The following is a 20,821-nucleotide window of genomic DNA, read 5'->3' on the forward strand; positions in this document are numbered from 1 at the left end:
CGACGACAATAGGGGCGCGATAACGTAACTCTATTCCAAATGAAAATTATTCCAAACTCCGGCACCCGTAATGAAAAGGGCGCCCCCGGGACTTCTGCAGCACTACTGCGCACGTGCACGGTGAATACGTAACGCCAACGAGGAATCTGCCATGCGAGTGTTTGCCGAGAAGAGGGGGCTGGCTGAAAAGCTGGCACGCAGCTTCAGTAAGTTTGAGGCCGCTGTCGTCGGTGTGCTAGGCCGCCGCGGCATCAAACGAAAATAATTCTTTTGTCGCGCGAAGTGAATAAATACTACATATTTTTTCCCCTTTCATCGCACTCTCTCTGAGTTTCGTTTTCGACAGGTAAGTGGGCGATCTCATGCTATTCGGTTAAGCAGTACTACCGTTTAGTACGTACCTTTCCCGAGCTCCGGCCAACTACGGTTTAACGAGGTTTCACTGTATTTTACTTAAAATACCCTTGGGACCTTATGGCATTAAAGAGGAGAGTGGTTACGAAGTAGTAGAGTAATGTAACCAGACACATAAACAAGTGCAGTGAGTTTTGGAAATACAATAATTATCTTGATTATATAATGTCAGGGAACGTTCTGTGAAAAATTGTTATCCATGACGGCTACGATACATGAGGGAAGGTGGTTCCATTCCCGAGATGTATGAGGGATGAAAGATTGAAAGAAATGTGTAACATGAATCAATTCCTACCTTACTGCAATGATCAACACGTTTTGAAATGTACTGAGGTCGCAGTATGAAGGCGTCATGAGTGTTGTATGATGGAATATTCGATGAAATAGCGAAAGGGACTGGCGACCTTGCGAGGGTTAGCTAGTGGAATAAGTGCTAGGTTAGTTTTCACTGAGGTTATATTTGCAGTACGGTTATAATTAGAAAAAATGAAACAAGTAGAGTTATTTTGTACTAGCTGAAGTGAAATAATAAGATTAACATGACTGGGATCCCATACTGCAGATACATATTCAAGTTTCGAGTGTATTAAAGTATTGTAAAGCTGTAGTTTTAAGGTAGATAGTGCTTTGAAAAAGTTCCACTGCAAGTACCCAAGCATGTGATTAGCATTGTTAATGACATGACATAATCTATATTAATGGTCCAAAAGTTATTTGTAATGTGTACACCAAGATATTTATATGACATGACGAAATCTAAGAGAATGTTGTTAAGATGGTAAGTGCTAGGATTAAAATTAGATCTGGATACATGCATTATCTTACATTTGTTGTCATACTGTCATCATGATGGTGTCGAGGCCACTCCAGCTTTGTTGTCTAAATCGCATCACACCATTGTCATCGTACAGTCATCGTTATTCCATCATCATTGCACTGTCGTCATGCATTTGTTGTCTTACCATCATCATGATGCAGTCATGGTGGTTGTATTGTCATCATTTCCAGCCTTGTCATCTGATTCTCATCATACCAGTGATGTAACCCCATTGTCCTTATGCAGTCATCATTATACGAGGGTCGTCCAACTCAATCCGGGACTTTCTTTTCTTTCAGGTTTAAATGGTTGCCTAGGCTGGAGTTTTCGTATGCAGTAGAAACTGGCACCTGTGTCCTGTTACTGGTAGACGGTGCTCATTTCCCGCGCTTCTGGATAGACTGTTATTCAAGATGGCAGACAACAGTGTGAAACGTCTATGTAGAAGAGCGTGTTGTGATGAAGTTTTTAGTGAACAAGGGCATAAAACCTGCTGAAATTTACAGAAGACTTCAGGCTCAGTATGGTGAGGAGACACTCAGTCGCAGTAAGACATTTGAATGGTGTAAGCACTTCAAAGATGGCCACATCTCTATTACTGACAATCCCGGTCGTGGTAAATCACAGCCCACGGTAGTCATTCCTGAGAATATTCAGCGCGTGGAGCAGCTGATCGTGGACAATCGTCACACAACCTATCTTGAAATTGCAAGGGTATGTAATCTGTCGTTAAGAACAGTGAACAAATAATTCATTATCATTCATTGTTCCGAAAAGTGAGTGCATGCTGGGTCCCAAAGCAGCTGTCTGCTTTTGACAGACACAGAAGATTTGAAGTATGTAGAGAACTGAAGAAACACTGTGAAAGGGAAGGCCAGGTTTTTCTGAATCGCATGTTAACATGTGACGAAACATGGGTTCACCATTCCACCCAAGAATCCAAAAGAGCATCGATACAGTGGAAGCATATGGAATCACCACCTCCCAAGAAATTTCGAACAGTTACGGCTGCTGGTGAGGTGATGGCAAGTGCATTCTGGTATAAACAGGGCATTATTCATGTTGATTTTTTACCCCATGATGTCACTATCAACAGTGAGTATTACTGACATGTTCTGTGTGATGTTCTCTTGTTTGATTCATGCTTTGTTTCTAAAGCTGTCCAGCAACCAATTTGACACAGCACTTCAGTAGCCCACATGTCACAAAAAGGGCTTGTCTAGTTGCTTTTCCAGGTAGCCTGCTGTGCTGAGTCATGCTACTGAGGAAGTGAGCTCACATGCTTTTTGCTGTGTGGGCTGCAATACATTTTTTCAGCGCACCTTACCAAGCAAAACAAGTGCTTCTTACAGATGAAACAATGGAAGAGGCCTGCAAGACAGCTAAACTGTCCTTCTGATGCATAATGCTGACATTTCTCTAAACCATGAATAATAATAAAAGAGCTTAAGAGTTATCTGTAATCATTCATCATTCCTTTCACTGTCTAGGATATTATGCAATATGTATTAACAGACTTCAGATGGGACATTTTAAAGCGGACATCTAAAACAAAAGCTCCATCGTTGCTTTGCAACCTCCCTTTTTTTCACAACATATAACTGAGTCATTAAGTGCCGTAAAGATGGATCCCATTTAACATTTCATGTTTTACAAAATGTACGCTTACTTGTACTTCAAGTGTGTGTGTGCACTGCTTTGAAGTGACCAATTGGTTACTGCACCATGAAAACTCTTTTGTAAGCACTTGACATCAATCCAGCCCCTGAAATAAAATTATGAATTCAGTTCATAACAAGAGAAATGAAAACATTGGGACATTACCTACTATGGCATTACGTGCTTCAAGATTACCATATGCCATAAAAAAAAAATAGGGGCTGGAATTAATAGCATCATAGTAGATCAGAGGCTATGGCATGTATGATGGTCATGGTTTCGATTCCTAGCCACTATGGCTGCATTCATATGAAATTTCTAACGATGAAAAACACAAAAATAAAATATTACAAATTTCACAGCATTGTATAGATAACAGCCCATGTTTTTCAATGGAGGCAATATGCAAAACTGGTCATGTACAAAACAGTCAGTGTAACCGCAAGAAAGCAAAATATGTGTCGGTAAAACAAGGCTAATGTCATTTGTGCACTACGATGCCATTCCAGACTGTTGCACAATAACTTTTTTTGGGCGAGTTAGTGCTTGCTGAAAGGCATGATATTGTAGCGTAAAAATACTGGAAAGGAAAGCTTAGCAGCGACAGACAGAGCAGAAAGTAGCGCCATCTTTCTTTCTGCTCTGTTTGTTGCTGCCAGGCTTTCCTTTCCAGTATTACTGCGCTACAATATCATGTCGTTCAGACTATTGTAGTGCTTTCTGCATTATCTCTTCGAATATCAAGCCCAATGAGATATTTAATTGGCATACACACAAGCTTAGTTTCTGTTTAATCATATATGTGGCAGCTATTGCTAGGATACTGGGTTTCACATTACTTGTCCTTGAGCACATGTACAACAGTGCCTTTCATGAGCAAACAAGCATAGCTGAGCAGAGCACACCTCTGCCACAAAGCAGGAACCGTGCCAACAATCGATCAACAGGTGCTGTCGCAGCACCCCGGAGTAAATGCAAGATGCTCAGAACACCTTCGTTAGCAGTCTAGCAGCCACTGAGTGAAACGCTACACTCAGCTTGGCAGGCATGGATCTGAACAATCAAGTGATTAAAATTCAGTACTCCAATATAGTTTCACTTAACAATTTAAAGTCACCCTTGCCCATAATCACTGCCTTAAATTGCACAACAGTGAAGCAGAAACAGCACAGCTACAGATTGGAAATTTATTAAGTCATACGTTTAATAGATATTTTACCCTTTATATTTTTGTGAGGGGCAAGTGCTTGTTCAGTTTAGCTCTAACTTCTTTGTTGTGAGGCAGCTTAGGGTACACAAAGTCGCAGAAAAAAGCTACCATTTAAATGCAAACATGTCATATAAGTAGAATATGTAAACGGCTTGTTCAATTAACAGGAGGAAAATAGCTTAAACACGAACGCTATAAAGGCGCCACATCAGTCGCTTATTTCTCAGGTTTACAAAGCTAACACGAGGTATGAAGACAACCAAGCGCTCGGAATCAGCTGCAGTGTTCGTCCTTTTTCCATGAACGCACTTTCCGCTGCTCGTTTCATTGTATAATTCTTAGCGCTGACTTAACCTTCTGTCAACCTTCATTCTGCGATTCGCCTTTTACCAACATGTGCAGAACTACCTTCACTATGTTGGGCTTCATTACGGGAACGTACCTTTCGCAACCCGCGCGAAGAGTTTTCAGGTACAGGATGCGCGCCCTTTCACAGTCGCGACAGGTACGGTGTATCACGCATATGTGGCGACGTCTACTAACCATGCGGAAGTCGATGAGCTGGGTAACGTGCGTGCCATCAGCCCTTTGGAACTCGAGAGTGATGGTCTCGTCGCTGGTGTTGGCTAGCAGCCGCTCGCGAAGTAAGTCGCCGCCCGCGTTCCGCACGTTGATGATCAGCTGCGCTGGCGTCGGCTGCACCAAGCACGCCCAAAGCAGCGCCACAGCAGCTGCTGGGCCCAGCATTCTGAGGCTTAGGCTAGCTACAACCGCTGGTTGCTCGCGGCATCTTCACCGAGCGCCTTCTACGACACTCGCACAATGTGAAACCATGAGACCACAGGCCGCAGGAGGCTTCGTTTGCGTTTTGTACATATACGATTGTGGATTTCGCTTAGCTTTGACTTGGCTCGCGATGACTACATACTCAAGCTGCGCTAATTTCACAAAAGAAAATTATGTGTTCAGGTGGTTCAGAGCAACGGTATATTAAACGTAAATAACAGCACTTTATTTTTGTTTGAAAATAAAATGTGTGACGTGACATATATGTATAAGAGAGTGACCATTGCAGCATGAAGTGCAAACCGCACCAATGCATAAACAACGGGAAGGCAGTGACGAATGGTGACGACATGGCCATGTGGCGCAACAAGCCAACAAGTTGCTGGTTGCTATGCCAGCCAGTCAGGCATAGAGTTAAGTTTGTGTAGGTGTTCTGTCGTTAAGCGAGGTGCACGGCGGTGTTCTGTCTACCAGTTATTTTGACCAGTTACAGCCTTGCAGTGTTTGGTGTACCAGAAGAGTTGTGTAGTGCCAGTACGGCCGGCCAGCTCTATGCCAGCTGTTGGGGGGAAAAGCACGAAAAGCGCACCATAGCTGTTCTGTGGCACCGGTGTGTTGTCCTATCGACTCGCTGTTGGCGTCAGCGAGGCTGCCGGCCGGACGTAACGTCGAAGGATGCGTGTTTAGTCACTGACTTGGCGGGTGCGACTGATAAAAGAAAATGGTGAGCGGAGAGCCAGTGGAGGACTTGCGGTACCTGTTCGACTCGCTCTGCGTCGACGACGAAGGCTACGAGTCGCCCGATCACGAGGATGACGGCGACGCGAACTACGCGAGTCCTACAGTGCGGCGCCGAGGTCCCCTGCGTCACGAGACGGCGCCTCGACTATGCCCGCATCCGTATCGTTATGGCAGCACCGACGACTGGCGGAGCCCCTCGCCCGACTACCGGTCTTCATCGGTAGACTCGGCCGTTTCGCTGTCTCCACCGGCATCGAACGAAACGATTCACAGCACCGCGAGCAGCGGCACTGATGTGGAGTACGGCGATCCCGAGAAACAAGCGAAACTAGAGGCGATCTTGCAATTCCTACATGAAGGCGAGCCCGAACCTTTGCCAGTCGTTGAACCCTTGCCAGTCGTTGTTGAAGAGCTCAACCGCGGGGCTGCCTCTCGGTTCAAGCCCATTCGTCCGCGAGAAAAAGACAGGTACTATGTGCACTCTAGCATGTGTGCGTTCTACGCTCACTTTTACAAAAAGTGTTAGCTCTTCATGAAGATTACCCCCCACTACCTGTTTTCACTCAGATAGAGGGAAACGATGCGGCAGATAGGTCATGAGACGATATCTACTCAAAGTTGGACGTGGTGATATTCTCACGTACCAATACGTAGTAAAATATGCGCCGTAGCATTGCAGGATCCAGAAGTTGCGCCTGAGTACGGTCACAGAGAAAGAAAAAAATGTACGGTGGCTAAACCTGAGCTTATATGCCCGCCATTGGTCGCGGAAATGTGCGCTATTCAGGCCGAGCAACTTTGATTGGCATCATTGACAACCGCTCTACCTTGGAAATATTACGTGCTTTCAGTATCTTGCAGTGTGTATCTCGGGTGCACCTGCAATATGTATATATTGTTCCGTTTTGTCCCAGAATTAAAGGTGGCGTGGGTGTACAACTAGGTGGCTTTAGGGTGAGGGAACAGGGCACGCATGCTTGTGATTACGTAAGACTAACCTGAGAAGTTAGGTGGGCAACGTCATATTATTTCACATGAGCCATTATGCCAGCAGCTTACTGTATTCCTTGCTTATTGTCAGAAGTGGCAAGTTATGCATTCTTATACGGGAAAAAGAAAGTTAGTTAACCAGAACCACAAGGTAACTTTTATATCTTGAGTTATGCTTTCTTTTTTTAATGCTATGTGGCTGTGGACCATTGAGATTTATTTCACATGAGTAACACAAGCAATTACATGACAGTGTAAGCTTGACAGGAGGAGGCTATGGTAAAATAAGTCAGGGCAACCAACTGAGCATGCTTGTACAAGATACATATGCAAAAATAGGCTGGGGGAAGATCCAGGGTTTATGTTCAGACTTTTGTCGAAACATCAGCTGGATGTCACGGTAAAACGGTTGTAGTCACGTTTGTACATCAGCAACACAGGTTGGTGCACAGGGGCACATCTTGTGCTTTGGTGCTATGCGAAATTGCAATGAAATCTCCCTTGACACTCCACGGGAACTGAAAAATAAAACATATAATACAAAAATTATATTATCTAAAGCAATTTACAAAAAAGTATAAAGATGGGCATACTCAGTAGCAAAAGTTTGTGGCATTGAGTTATACTGTTTCTCATAACACATTCTGTGGAGCACCATCACTCGACAGGACACTAAATGCAGCCAACGCACTTTTATTCAGCTACATTGAAATACCTTGCACTGAACTTTTTTCTTTTGAAAGTCCCGAAGAAAAGTTCTGGAAGTTAAAAAACGAAGCTGCCGTTTCCTTGCTCAGCTGAGCATCAGCGCACTGCCAGTCGGTGTGGCTGCAGCATACGGCCGCAGCAGCGTTTTACTACCGGTAGTGCAGCATGTGTGTTTTTCCTCCAGTGTGGCTGGAGCTCAGCACATTGTTTGTGGGTTGTTGGAATGTTATTTAACTCTTTCGTTACCACGAGAAAATGGTTGATCTGTGTTGATCTGGAAAAAAAAATATTTACGACTACAAATAATATTCCAGAACACATTGCTGCACAACATATTGTGCATAATGGACTGCTCTTTCCAAAAAACATACGTTGCCAAACAAAAAAATTCATTAGGTAAAGCATACAATTCTAGAAAGTGCCCTTTTTGCTGGCAGTTGTTAAAAACAATAATAAAAAATCATATGTACAAAAACGTTAATATCAAGGGAAATTCAGAATATATATTTCAAAGATAAATAACTCAGGAATAGTGTCTAAAAAAATAGATGCTCAGTACACTGCTGTTATTCGGATACAGAAAAGAAACTAAGACCAGTTCATCGCTCATGCCATGCGGTGAAGCAGTTGCTGGATTTTGTGAAGCATAGGTGCACTCCGCACTTTTCCAGCAAAATGTCTGGCCTTTGTTCAACTTTGCGGTCCTCGTAACACATTTTTCAGTTTCGCCTTTTCAGCATCTGAGGATGGTCCAACAAGAAGGCCAAGGAATGTATTTCACCAGTTCGTCTAGTCATGCACCTCTTCCAGGACCGATCGCTCTCAGTGTAGCTGGGCAACTGCAAGATTATGCATCCAAGCGTATATGTTTGCATTTTCGTAGATTGTCTTTATCACCTCCGCAGAGATGAAAAGTAGAAAGAAATACATCATAATCAAGTAAAGTATGCACCCTGAAGATAGTCACTAGAGCTCTCAGGTCATGCAAAAAGATTGTCTGGTAAGCACGCACAAGGAAGGATACTGCTTAAGGCCAATAAGGAAACTGGCCGGTGAGCAGCTGCGGATGTCCCCTGCTGACTAAAAACATTGTCGCTGTCAGAGCTTGAATCTGCTTTGCGGTCATCTTTGGAATCATAACTCCAGACCACATCGCTAAATTCAAGTGCGGGTGCAGCATAGTTGTGAGCACAACCCTTTTCTCGCAGTGCAGGCCGCCGTCATTGGAGTGACTTTCGATAAATGCACAGTGACACCGGCAGTGCCCCTTGCCTGGATTTTACGAGAGCAGCAAAACCAAAACTCTTAGAAACTAGTTGAAAATGCCAGATCCACATGTTGGGCATGCGGCGGACTTTCAGAAATACACTTTGGCTGAATAAACTGACTAGGGCTCTGAACCAAAGCTCACTAGTGAACAGCTGGCATCATTTTCGGTTAATTATCAGCGCCCAGCACTGTCCAACGGCAAAGCTGGCAATATAATTTAATTGTTGAATTGCTGGGAGTCATTTGATTGGAAAATTTTGATGCTAGTGTAGCGTAATCATGAGAGGCATACTTTTTTCTCGAGCGCGGCAGAAGTTGACAGCCACACCTCTTTTCACTACAACATATGCACATTAATTCGCAAAAATCCCCATAAAAATTACAATGTCGCCAGGGCGCAAAAGTTTAAACTGATTCTGAAAGTCCAGTGCCTGTACTAACTACTGGATGGCCATAAGGATAAGAAACGGCTCCAACATGTCGAAATCGGCAATCTAAAGCATAGATCACGAGTGATCGATTTGAATAGGCGTGGTAATGAAAGAGTTAAGCTAGTACTCTGGAATATAAAGCTACAAGTTTAAGAAATACCACTCAAAGCCCACTTATGCAGTTGTATTATCCCATTTCAGGTAGTAATATGATTGAAATAACTATATAAACATCCATTGCTCCTATGGGATGTTGACCGGGGAAAAAAAGAACTACATATCCTCAAACACCTATTATGCAGACTCGTATCAACAAGATTCCACTGTGTACATGTCAATGGTGTCCTCAACAATTGTTTACAAAAAATATACTGCACATCCACAAGAAAAGTTGTTTTTCAGGGAAAAACTATTATCCATGAACTGTCAAAATAGTTTTCAGAATAGTATCAGAATAGCTGTTTGTACTCAACAGCTTTGCCTTTACCGCTACCAAACCTGCTCATGGCCTTCTACTCTGCGGAGTTACGGCTGCAGTAAATGCTAGGGAATAGTAATGATAGTTCCTGTACCAAGTGGAAAGCTGTGTGCTTCATCCCTAAATGATTGCACTTGTAAGGAGGAATGTAGTCTGTGAATGAGAGTTTCTGTTTGGAGATCGAAACAGACTACATTTTTGGAGTTGTTTATGTCCTACAGGGACGTAGTGTGAGCAGAAATATCTTCTGAGAATTGCTCTATTTCGTGTTGTTATAGTTCACTTTGCCAACAAGAAGGAATCTACTTTAGTGATTCAATAACCGTTACCTCCACCAACCCCATGCACAGTAAAGGAGTTTGGCAGTAGTAAGGGTGAAGGTTTTGGACGGGAACAATATTTTACAAGTCCATGGTTAAGAGTACTTCTGCTGGAAAATAAATTTTTCACTCGTGTGCAAAAGATTTTTCTTGTGACTATATCTTCACCAACTGTTATACTGATATCCCCTCCTCCTCCCTTCTTGCTTGCTGACCCACTTCTCTGGAAAAAGCTGGATCCGCCCCTGAATATAAGCAGGCGATTAATCGCATCAGTAGAGTTCTCATCATTTAATAGAGACGGTGCATACCATCAAGACAATATGCAGTGACTGAAATATTTGAAACAGCAAATAATATAACCCATTACAACTTTACGACAGAAATAATGCCAATAAGGGAGCACACAAAGTGACACAAATTATTGAGATGCAAACAAGACTTAAAGTAAATTATAGTTACTTCAGAACGTGCTGAAAGAAGATTAGCTAGAAAGCATTTTTTAAGTATGTTGTTAAATGATGATGTGAGGGTATCAGCTGATTTAAAGGCAATAGGCAGCAAGTTCCAAGTGGACAGAGCATAAAAAAAAGAAAATTGGTTACCTCATAATTACTACAGTACAGAAGACGAAGGGGAGACACAAAACGACAGAACCGTGCACTGACTCTCAACTGAACCTTTTTTATTGGAACAAGTCTTTTATAGAGTTGCCAAGCTTCTTCCTGCATATGCTCGCCATACTGACACCAGTATCACACCATTATCTAATAAAACACGCAGGCGTATTAATAACAGATACCTGTTAATGCAATGGTCAGATATCTAAGAGAGCAAGTTCATTGTTCAGAAGGTCCAGTGATGGCTAGCTCACACACACGCTTTCACTTTTTTTTATACACAGTGCCTCCATTATCTTCCTTGGGATCACACCTCTGTGATGAAAAAGTGTTTGTGTCCAGTCGAATTGCACTTGGCATGTGCAGGTCTTACAATGAGCAGCCAGATACAAGTGAGTGTCCTATGTAGATTCGTCCCCAAGTGAGGTAATGTGATACACTACGCAGCTGGTGCACGCCATGTACCTGTGTGTGTGCTTGGTGGAACATTGCTGTCGGGTGCTGTGAAATTACTTGCACTTTTGGACTGTGCTTGGATTGTTTGCTTCCCATAGTCACCATTAACATTAGTTTGTAGTAATTATGGTGCTCAGAAAACCTATACTGTATATATTTGTGAAATGCTGTGAGGCTATAGAACTGATGGCTGTCTCTTTCGTGCAAATGAAAAATAAACACTCCTAACTTAGAGAGACACTAAATAAAAAAATAAGTTGAACTGTGTTAGTTTAAGTGCCTCACTGGTATTTAAACACTCATATATGCTTGTAATGGTAGCCTTCAGGTTAGCCTCCTATCGACAGATATCAGGTTGGAGTGTCATATCAACCACAGCAGAAAAAGAACGAGGTTTTATCAAAATGCATTACATAAAATGTTCCCCTGAAAAATGACAACTCATTACTTCAAGCTGTGGGGTTGTTCCACTGTTCTGTATTTTCCACGTAAAGGCAGCACCACTTATTAATAGAAATCACTTGGGATCACGAAACAAAGTGTACAATGTCAAGCAAACTTCATTTCTAACTACTTTGGGGGCCATAAGTGCAGTGCACTCGCTGGGAGTGTGTTAGAAGGCATGAGAGAGGTCCATTGGAAGCCTTGTTCCATTTGTACTGAGGGTGGCATGACACTGTTTCCTTTATTTACAATACTCCTGCTGGAGCGGTAAGGGCTAGTCAAGCTTGCGACAAAGCTGATTGTTGAATTAGTTGGCTCTGATACTCTGAAAACATTACAATGCATGAGACAGATAAAGAAATGTTGAAGACGCCATAGTGCACTACTTGCAACTGAGTTATTGAAGAAAATACCTGCCTTTTGAGCATCTGAAGCCCTTTCCCTATTACCCAAATCACTCTGTTGCCTCTGCTTACAAGAAAGTAATTTCTTTTAGTGATAATGCCTGTGGTTGAATTTGCAATTGAAATTGCAGTTGAAATTTGTCTTTAGAGCAGTTTCCTTAAGTTCATTTCTGCCAAATAGAGTACCAAACATTTGTACCAGATTTGTAAATAGTGCAGACAAGGTTGCTACAGCTTTGTGTGGTATGCATGTTGTGTAGTAACATCTTTGAAGACCATGTAAAATAGCCATGATGTTCATGTTCTGCTTAAAATTGTTCAGGTGAAATTTTGTAATTCTGCCTCTGTCAATAAGAATAAATATTTGTCCATACGTAAACTCTAGTATGTCATTTAGCAGCATGGGAAAGGTTGAGGTGTGTGTGTACTTACTTCAAGCTGCGGTTCAGATGAACAATACTTGCAATACTTGCCCAAGATCAGTGTCACAAGTATAAAACTATCCCTTTCCCTCTTGACATTCCAAGTGAATCATCATATCTTTTATTATTTTTATTTTTTTCATTACTGCCAGCCACCATTTGATAGCCAAGGCAGGAGTGGAACAAGCATACATCGCTGTACAACGCGATGCAACAAAGCGAGCGCACACACAAAAAAAGCGAACACAGGAGCAAGAACAAACATTTTGCATTTCTAAAAAAAAAAAATAATAAGAGCATGAACAAACACACTGTGTCTATAACAGAGACACAACAGCAGATAAGAAGGAATCTTGGTTTGTCAAGCTGACCACGTCACGCGGAAGCCCGTTCCATTCTGATATTGTTTTTGGAAAGAAAGAAAACTGGTAAGCTTTAGTTCAGCATCGTGGCACTACTATTGTCGAGTCGTGTTTTTCACGTGTTGGGCGAAAAGTGTTATATTTCATGTAAGAGTCAAAATTAATGTTTGTTAAATTATTAATAATACCATGCAACAGTTTTAAATGGTGTAACAGTTTAAGTGCAATCCCAATGTCGGGATTATCGCAAGGTGGGAAAAAGAACTAAGCAGTTTCACAAAGCAGGCAAAACGAAAACAAAAAGAAAGAAGGGTGCAGGTCGAAGCTTATGAGCCAGCATGAGGAATATGACATTTGAACAAGATGTCAAATAGTAGACATAAAGTATACAATAGAACAATAAACTGGCAAAATGCAGTAACACACACTAGGTAATATGTGTGCGAACAATGGTAGCAACATATCGCCTGTTTATGTCTTCTTCATGGCACATGCTATCATCCTAAATCAAGGCACACATTATTGAAGCTTTTACATTAGCTTTTAGAAGCTCCTTTATGTCTGACGCTATCTTTTTGAATTTGACTGCACTTTCTGCACTAGTTCAAGGAATGCAGAATTTTTTTCCTCAATTCAGCAGTGCAAAGCACGTTGTGCCTCCACCGTGCTCTTCAATTCAACTCCATTCAAGGCCACTTCAGTACAAGTTAACTATTCTGCTGAACTTGCTGCTTTGGAAAGGCAGGTGATGTGCAGGCCCTTCACAGCAGGCATGTTGGTGCAGCACAAGTTGATTAGTAGTATGCAGACATAATTATCTCCCACTTTGGTTACAACTTGTTCTTTAGCTGGCATGAGGAGGCTAGGTACAATTTCAATGCCTGTATGGTACCTGAGCATGTGTTGGCGGGCTAGTTGGTTAGGTTAGGCGCCTACGTGCTGTCTCGTGTCCCCCTTCTTCGTGTGTTGTTTTATAGCGCCTACGTGTTGTCTCACGTCTCCATTCTTCGTGTGTTGTTTTATTCGGCTACATCTTTGTAATCACTGTATGGTACGTTGATAAAAGTTTGTAACACATTAAATTCCTTTGGTTTACCTGCCGTGGTTGCTCAGTGGCTATGGTGTTGGGCTGCTGAGCATGAGGTCGCGGGATCGAATCCCGGCCACGGCGGCCGCATTTCGATGGGGGCGAAATACGAAAACACCCATGTACTTAGATTTAGGTGCACGTTAAAGAACCCCAGGTGGTCAAAATTTCCGGAGTCCTCCACTACGGCGTGCCTCATAATCAGAAAGTGGTTTTGGCACGTAAAACCCCAAATATTATTATTATTATTAAATTCCTTTGGTTTGAATTACTTCATCTTCTTATGCGTTTTCTGATGAAAAAGATAGCATCCACGGCCACTATTCCTTTCCCACCAGAGAGTACTACCACGATAGGGATTATTCTAGTAACAGAAAGGGACCACCCTCCTCTTTGCTACATGTGCACTTGTTGAAAAAACCTAACCACAGGCAGTAGACGACAGAGCTCATTTGTTGCTGCACTTTTCTCTATCTGCAAGTAAGGACCACAGGGCAGGTAGGCACTACATGCCGCACTTGCACAATGTCAACTCTTGCAGCACTGTGCACAACACTCTGTAGAACTGATTCACAAAGTACAGCCAAATCAAAAGAGACCTGGGAAGTGTGTGTTGATGAGCAGGCCCCTCGACAGTGTTTGCAGGGACAAGGACCCTGTCAGCCCTCCTGCCAAGCATCCCGACCCTGAGTGGCCTCAGCAGGCACGTCTGCGCAAGGCGCTGTCCCTGTCTGCATGCAACCATGCAGCCGGTATTGTTGCACTGCTGCAAGCCAAAGGCAGCCTAATGGCTCGAGACTCACAGGGCCGCACGTAAGTGCCAATCACAACTTTTGGGCATTCTGTTTTGATGTGCAAAGAGGGAAGCACATGCTCCACTTTGTGCTGTGCCTGCAACACTTTAACTCTTGTACCGACGGGAATACAAGGTTATTCTGCAGAGGAGAAAAAAATAAGGGACTGTTTAATTTGTTCAGGGTGTCTACCAGCTGGGAAAACCGCGAATTCTCAAGGATTTTGAGTAGTCTGGAAAAACTCAGGGAATTCGTGCCTCTATCAGAGAAAATTAGCTGTAATTTTATTGAAAGGGTCAAAAGTTGCGGTAATGCTGGCTCGAGTAACAGACAGGAATCGTAATGAATCGTCTTTGATGCCCTATCATCAGCTGGAGAAGTTGCCAGTGTACAGTCAACGACCGACTTTCCGGATGCCCGATAATTTGCACAACTTCGCAGCACCCCATAGAGTCAATGTATCAGAACGTCTGAAATTTCGGCGCAAGAAATCTTCGCCGTTCGATTTTCCGGTGCTTTTTGCCGTGACTGCAGGTCCGAAAGGGCATTAATCTAAGCCACCACCGCTTCCATTTTGATTACCTCGCCCCCTCGAACCGGCGCTCTCGCACGCAGATCTGCTTGCACCCGTAGTCAACACTGCGGCAATGCTAGACCTAGCTGCTTCGACGTTCGCTATTAGGCTTCTTGCTGTTGGGTGCCGTGTTTTCCATTAAAAGGATTCGCTGCTGCCAGCAATGCCACCGACTCCGCCTTTGTGGTCCTCGTGATTGGCTTAGGAGCTTGGAAGGCACGGTGCGTTGCATAATGCCGGCTCCCAAGAGTCCGCTTTGCCTCTGTACAAAAATGTGGCTTGGTGATGCATACGCAGAAGTGTTGCAGTGAAGCATAACAAGCGTGGGAAGGGGCTATTGCCACGGGACATAGTATGTATTCCTTAATTATACATGCGGTGCCCGGTATCTCCTGTCCCAGTATGAGCACTGATATACCTAATGCGTGTACCGACAGGCCTTCAGAGCGTTTTCGAATGTGCCTGGAGCGGTTTGAGCCCTTAAGGGCAGTAAATGACGTGCATTTATTTTTTCCAACTGGCCAATTTTTCGGACGTTTTCGCGGCCCCTAGGTAGTTCGAAAAATTGGACATGGACTGTGCAACTGACCAAGAAGATGCATCAAATGGTCCGTGGGGCGAAGGAATGGCAGAAGGAGGACAAGAACAAAAAGGACCTACACATTGAGGAATGAAAGGGAAAGGAAGCGTGCTGCCGCTGTTTTGAAGGAGCTTGAGCTCAAAAGACAAAGTGTTGGCTGATGCCGAGATGCTGGTGTCCCTCATCCAAACAGAAAAAAACTCTTTAAAGCAATGAAACACAATACTGAGGTGTTGTGCGCGGCCTGAGAGTATTTCAGGACAGTTGAAGTTGACTTACGAGCTGTTGAGAGAGAATCTCAATTGTGACAAAGTTCGGGCCTCATACCACTGAGCTTGCTATCAGTTGATAGAAATAGCTCGTATTCGAAAATATTTGCTTCTGTATGCATCTCCTTTTATTTGTATTTGAGAACGTCCGGCTACATTCGCGATTTTTTTCAAAGACATTTTGTCTGCTGTGCACTTTACTAGCCCCTCCCTTCTATTCTCTTTTTGAATAACAAACACGAATCCTTAGTATTCAAACTTGATTAAGTAGTCTTTTTAAAAATTTTTTTTCATACGCTTACTAGAGAGTGACAGCATCGGGCGACATGGTTTCAGCCCGTCTTGACATAAAACATAGCTCTGCGTCATTCAGGGAATTTTGCAAAGGCACTCAGGGAAAACCTGGAAAACTTAGGGATTTTGGAAATGTCAACTTGGTAGGCACCCTGTTGTTGCTTTCACTGAGTGATCTGTAAAATTCTCAAATTACTGGTCACACTTCTTTTAGCCTGGTAGTGATCAGCTTTTCAATCTCCCAAGTTTGTAATTTGATTTATATCCTAGCATTTAGGAGTCCCTTTATGTATTCATATTTTCAGATTGGTTGTACTGTTCTGCAATTCTCATAAGTTACATGGCTCTCACTGAAAGCAAAAAGAGCAACCCTAAAGCTACCATGAGCATCACAGCATAGTGCAAAATATTCTAATCAGCGATGGTATCTAGTTTGTGGCTGTTCTTACTTTTTATTTCTTCTTTTAGCCTTTCGGCCATCTCTAAAAATCTGTATAAAAGCTAGTGTTCCAAGTATGTTTCGAACTCAAATTAGTAGCTATACCTTGAAGTAGATTCTTTGGATTAACTGTTTTGTTTGTATTGTGCTATTTTTGAAAAAGCCACGTAGATTGTTTGCGTAGTTTTGAGATGGTTATCTGCTTTGTCCGAATTCATCTGGCCACCTTGGAGTCTGCAGTTTAGGTTTGAACGAAAGCAGCATGCATGCGTTTAACTGTGCTCTCATTCTGCTTACTGCTGGTGCGTTCACCATTTTCAAGTTGTGGCGAGACTGTGAGGCACCCACACAAAAACTGCTTTGAACTGGGAACTTGAGTTATGTTTACTATACCCACTCATATAGAGCTGGTCTTCCTTACATGAAAAAATTAGTTATGTTCTTAGCTCGTGCTGAATCGGACAACTATCTCCGAGTGTAGTTTTGGCTATGAAGCACCATTGCTTAGTCCAACTGGTGGTACAGTTTAATCAGAAAAGAAAAGTTGTTTTAAGTTTTTTTTCCATGAACAAACAACCCTATACTGTTTAGTATGCGTTTGTCTTCCTGCTTGTTTGTTTGCTTGCTTGTTTGTTTGTTGTAGGTAGAATTACATGTGCGCATCAGTCTTGCAAAGCAGGTTGTGCAGAATAAGTTGTGAAAATGAAATTATGAAATAATTTTTTTGTAGGTTTACTAACTTGATTTAAGATAATGCTTTATTGCAGGAGCTCCTACACAAAGATACACAGCACAGAGAAATTGTTTTTCTCAGTGTCCACTGCACCAAATTTGATTAGGTTTGTTGCATTGGAAACATTCACTGCAACTTAGGGCACTGGTGAGCTACAGTGGTTATTCACCCTGTTCAGCTGTGCATGTCTTTCTGCATCGGTAACTGTGCTATACAAATCAACAAAGGAGAGAAAGAAGACTTGTTGATTCTAAGAGCTGTTGTATTTGTATTTTTCTGCAGCGTGTGTAAGTATCAAAGGCACATAACTCCCTGGAGACTTGCCATGGACCATGATGCACCAGAATATGACAAGTGACCCATGGTGGGTCACCACACACAGGAATCAGGACTTCAAAAAAGTACTGCAGAAGTGAATGTGTATGAAAAAAATGTTTCAATATACTGATTGTAGGAAGTAGATATTTAGGTCACCCATAATTTTTAATGTGATAGCGTTAAGGCTCCCGTGTCAAAAAAAAAATCCGATGTCAGCATTGGACGTCGCTTGACGAAAAATCATTCTGAACCACATCCACTCAGGCCCTCCACGTGGCGCAAGGCCTTACTGAACTAATTGAATTTCTTAAAAGGAAATACCTCCGAAAAATTGTAAAGTACGATCTAAACACAACCCACAGACATGATAGCGTCGGAGTTTAATTTCAATGTACCAGAAAACATCATTCTGTTCCACGGAAACTCAAACACAAACCCCTTTCCCAAGCGGCGCAGGCCGCTCGGCTCCTTGCAACAACACCATTGCACTCAGCTCCCCGCATACACAAGAAAGGAGCGATTGCTGGGAAGCGTGACGATCAGTCAGGACTCTTTTAAGTTTATCGCATTCCACTCTTAAAGGCGAAGCTTAAGCATCCTCCAAATGTTTGCTGAAAAGGTTTTTAAAAATCATGAAATTAAATAAAAGGACTAAAGCATCCAGTTAGCAACTTGACAGTGAAAAATAGTATCAGAAATCTGTAAACTGCACTTACTGAGAAGCCTAAATCGAACAAGATTAATGTATTCTGTACAGCCCACTGAAATATATACGACCTACTTGTTAGCAGGACTTTTGCAAAACCCCTGTAAAGAATGTAACACTTTCACAAAAGCTGTAAAGTCAAACAACACATTTGTCTGCTCCGGATGTTCTAGCACAGTGGTCTCAAACTCATCTCTGACACCGCGCCGCATCTAGTCCACATAGCTCCTTGAGGGCCCCACTGCCAGGCATGCGGCACCCTTTTCTCGCTCGTTATCTGCCCCCACCCCTTTGCCCAGCATTTGCCTGTAATTGCATGGAAATTCTTGCCAAGCATTCAGCACATAAGAGGGAGCCATGTCTGACACTGTATGCCAAGGGGTCAGTGTGGGGGCAACATAATCCAAAGAACTGACCGTTTGCAAAACTGTCTGCAATGTAAACGTCGGTAAGGACGTCTTCCGCATATGTCTTCCTTGGCATGTGCTTGTCCCACTCATATTATTAGATATTGAGAGGGGAAAGTCGTATTGCACTCGCACATACTTTCAAGTAGAAGGATGACCATGGTCATGTTTAGTATTCTTAGCACGCTCATTATCATAATCTTGTTAGCTTGCTATTATCACTTTGAGAGGTCTGTCTGTACTGGTTATTCCATTGCTGATGTTTGCGATTTTCTGGCACGAGAACTGCTGAACTGAAAGGAACACTGAGACTTGGGCAAGGCGGAAAATGCACAGCAGCACAGTCGTAGGGAAAAGAGGTGATGCAGTGGGGCTACACAGGCAGTACCTTAGAGTGCCACGTGTTTTGTTGCCGAGCTGGGAGCATTGCTCGCAAACAGGCATGCTCTGCCAACTGTACTGCACCAGAACCACTGAGGCAGCGACAAGTGAAAAACACTACAAGGCAACAGATGAAATGGAGCTTTCTCTATTTCATGCTGTGCTTAAGTACCTTGCCCGTTTGTACATGTGACACCGATACGTGACATAACCATGCAGGTCTTGGCTAGCTCGCTTAGTGCCATCTATTTGAGAAGGCATACACCTTACGACGCAACACCGCGAGCTGCTTGTTTAAAACCACTGCTCTAGCAGACGCAGTTCACAGAGCAGAAGCATTTGTTTTTAGTGCAGAGTTATGGATGGTGCAAACTATGTGCTTCATTTATTTTTACAGTAACCAAATTTCAGCAGTATTTCGTAAAAACTGTGAGGCTATAAATAAAAATTTCTTCCTAATAATTCAGCTCTTTATCTTGAGTGCAACAGATTTCATTCAGATTGGTTAAATGACTGTCTAATGAGAAAATTTCTCTGTTTCACATGTTTTTAAATAGGGAGATCAGAGTTGGGCGTGAGGCAACACTTCCTCTTAATAGAAGCCCTTGTAACCATAGAACCAATTCTAAAAACTGAGTCATAGCCTCTTGAAAGCGCTTGGTGTGGAAGCAAACATCATTACAGCTGCATGTGCTCTTCAATTCACTGTGTGTGGCTCCATTTTGAGAGACTTTTGCACTGACAGGCATCTTCACGAGGCTGTGGCCTGTGGGAATCTGGCACTGGTCTACAGGTTGGTGGTGCGCCTTCGCCAGAACAACTCCAGCAGCCTCCTAGAAATGTGTGACCTCAATGGACAGGTGGGCTAACTTCTGCTGTTACTTTATTGCCATCATTTTGGACAGCATCTTGTAAGAAAAGTAGTGTGTTGTGCATGACAGTATTGCTTGAGGAATTCTGATTTTAATTATATTACGTCATGGAAAAAAATAGGAATTGGCAAGAATCAAATGTATGCGTTAAGAGACAAAGCTGGCAATATCATTACTAATATGGATGAGATAGTTCAAGTGGCTGAGGAGTTCTATAGAGGTTTATACAGTACCAGTGGCACCCACGACGATAATGGAAGAGAGAATAGTCTGGAGGAACTTGAAATCCCACAAGTAACACCGGTAGAAGTAAAGAAAGCCTTGGGAGCTATGCGAAGGGGGAAAGCAGCTGGGGAGGATCAGGTAACAGCAGATTTGTTGAAGGATGGTGGGCAGATTGTTCTAGAAAAACTGGCCACCCTGTATACGCAATGCCTCATGACTTGAGCGTGCCAGAATCTTGGAAGAACGCTAACACAATCCTAATCCATAAGAAAGGGGCCGCCAAAGACTTGAAAAATGATAGACCGATCAGCTTACTATCCGTTGCCTACAAAGTATTTACTAAGGTAATCGCAAATAGAATCAGGAACGCCTTAGACTTCTGTCAACCAAAGGACCAGGCAGGATTCCGTAAAGGCTACTCAACAATAGACCATATGCACACTATCAATCAGGTGACAGAGAAATGTGCGGCATATAACCAACCTTTATATATAGCTTTCATTGATTACGAGAAAGCGTTTGATCCAGTCGAAACCTCAGCAGTCATGGAGGCATTGCAGAATCAGGGTGTAGAAGAGCTGTATGTAAAAATACTGAAAGATATCTATAGC

The 20,821-nt window shown here is 42.8% G+C and overlaps 2 protein-coding genes across 7 annotated transcripts in view; one reads left to right on the forward strand and one right to left on the reverse strand.

Moving 5' to 3' along the window:
- oaf (BRICHOS-like domain-containing protein out at first) overlaps positions 1-4,996 on the reverse strand; it is a 30,523-nt gene extending 25,527 nt beyond the window's left edge. The window contains exon 1 of the mRNA XM_075691720.1: positions 4,644-4,996. Within this exon, the coding sequence (XP_075547835.1) occupies positions 4,644-4,847 (204 nt within the window). The 5' untranslated portion in view covers positions 4,848-4,996. The remainder of the gene's footprint in view (positions 1-4,643) is intronic.
- Positions 4,997-5,205: 209 nt separating this feature from the next.
- The window catches only part of LOC142582248 (NF-kappa-B inhibitor delta-like), a 61,344-nt gene continuing 45,728 nt past the window's right edge, over positions 5,206-20,821 (forward strand). For 3 of the 6 annotated variants that reach the window (XM_075691716.1, XM_075691717.1, XM_075691714.1), the window contains exons 1-3: positions 5,207-6,095; positions 14,255-14,431; positions 19,859-19,973. In XM_075691716.1, coding sequence (XP_075547831.1) covers positions 5,608-6,095; positions 14,255-14,431; positions 19,859-19,973 — 780 coding nt within the window. In that variant the 5' untranslated portion in view covers positions 5,207-5,607. Of the gene's footprint in view, positions 6,096-14,254; positions 14,432-19,858; positions 19,974-20,821 lie in introns of all 6 variants that reach the window. The other 3 variants (XM_075691713.1, XM_075691719.1, XM_075691718.1) reach the window with 3 other exon arrangements.

This window comes from Dermacentor variabilis, chromosome 5, assembly GCF_050947875.1.
Source record: "Dermacentor variabilis isolate Ectoservices chromosome 5, ASM5094787v1, whole genome shotgun sequence".
In the NCBI taxonomy this organism is placed as follows: domain Eukaryota; kingdom Metazoa; phylum Arthropoda; class Arachnida; order Ixodida; family Ixodidae; genus Dermacentor; species Dermacentor variabilis.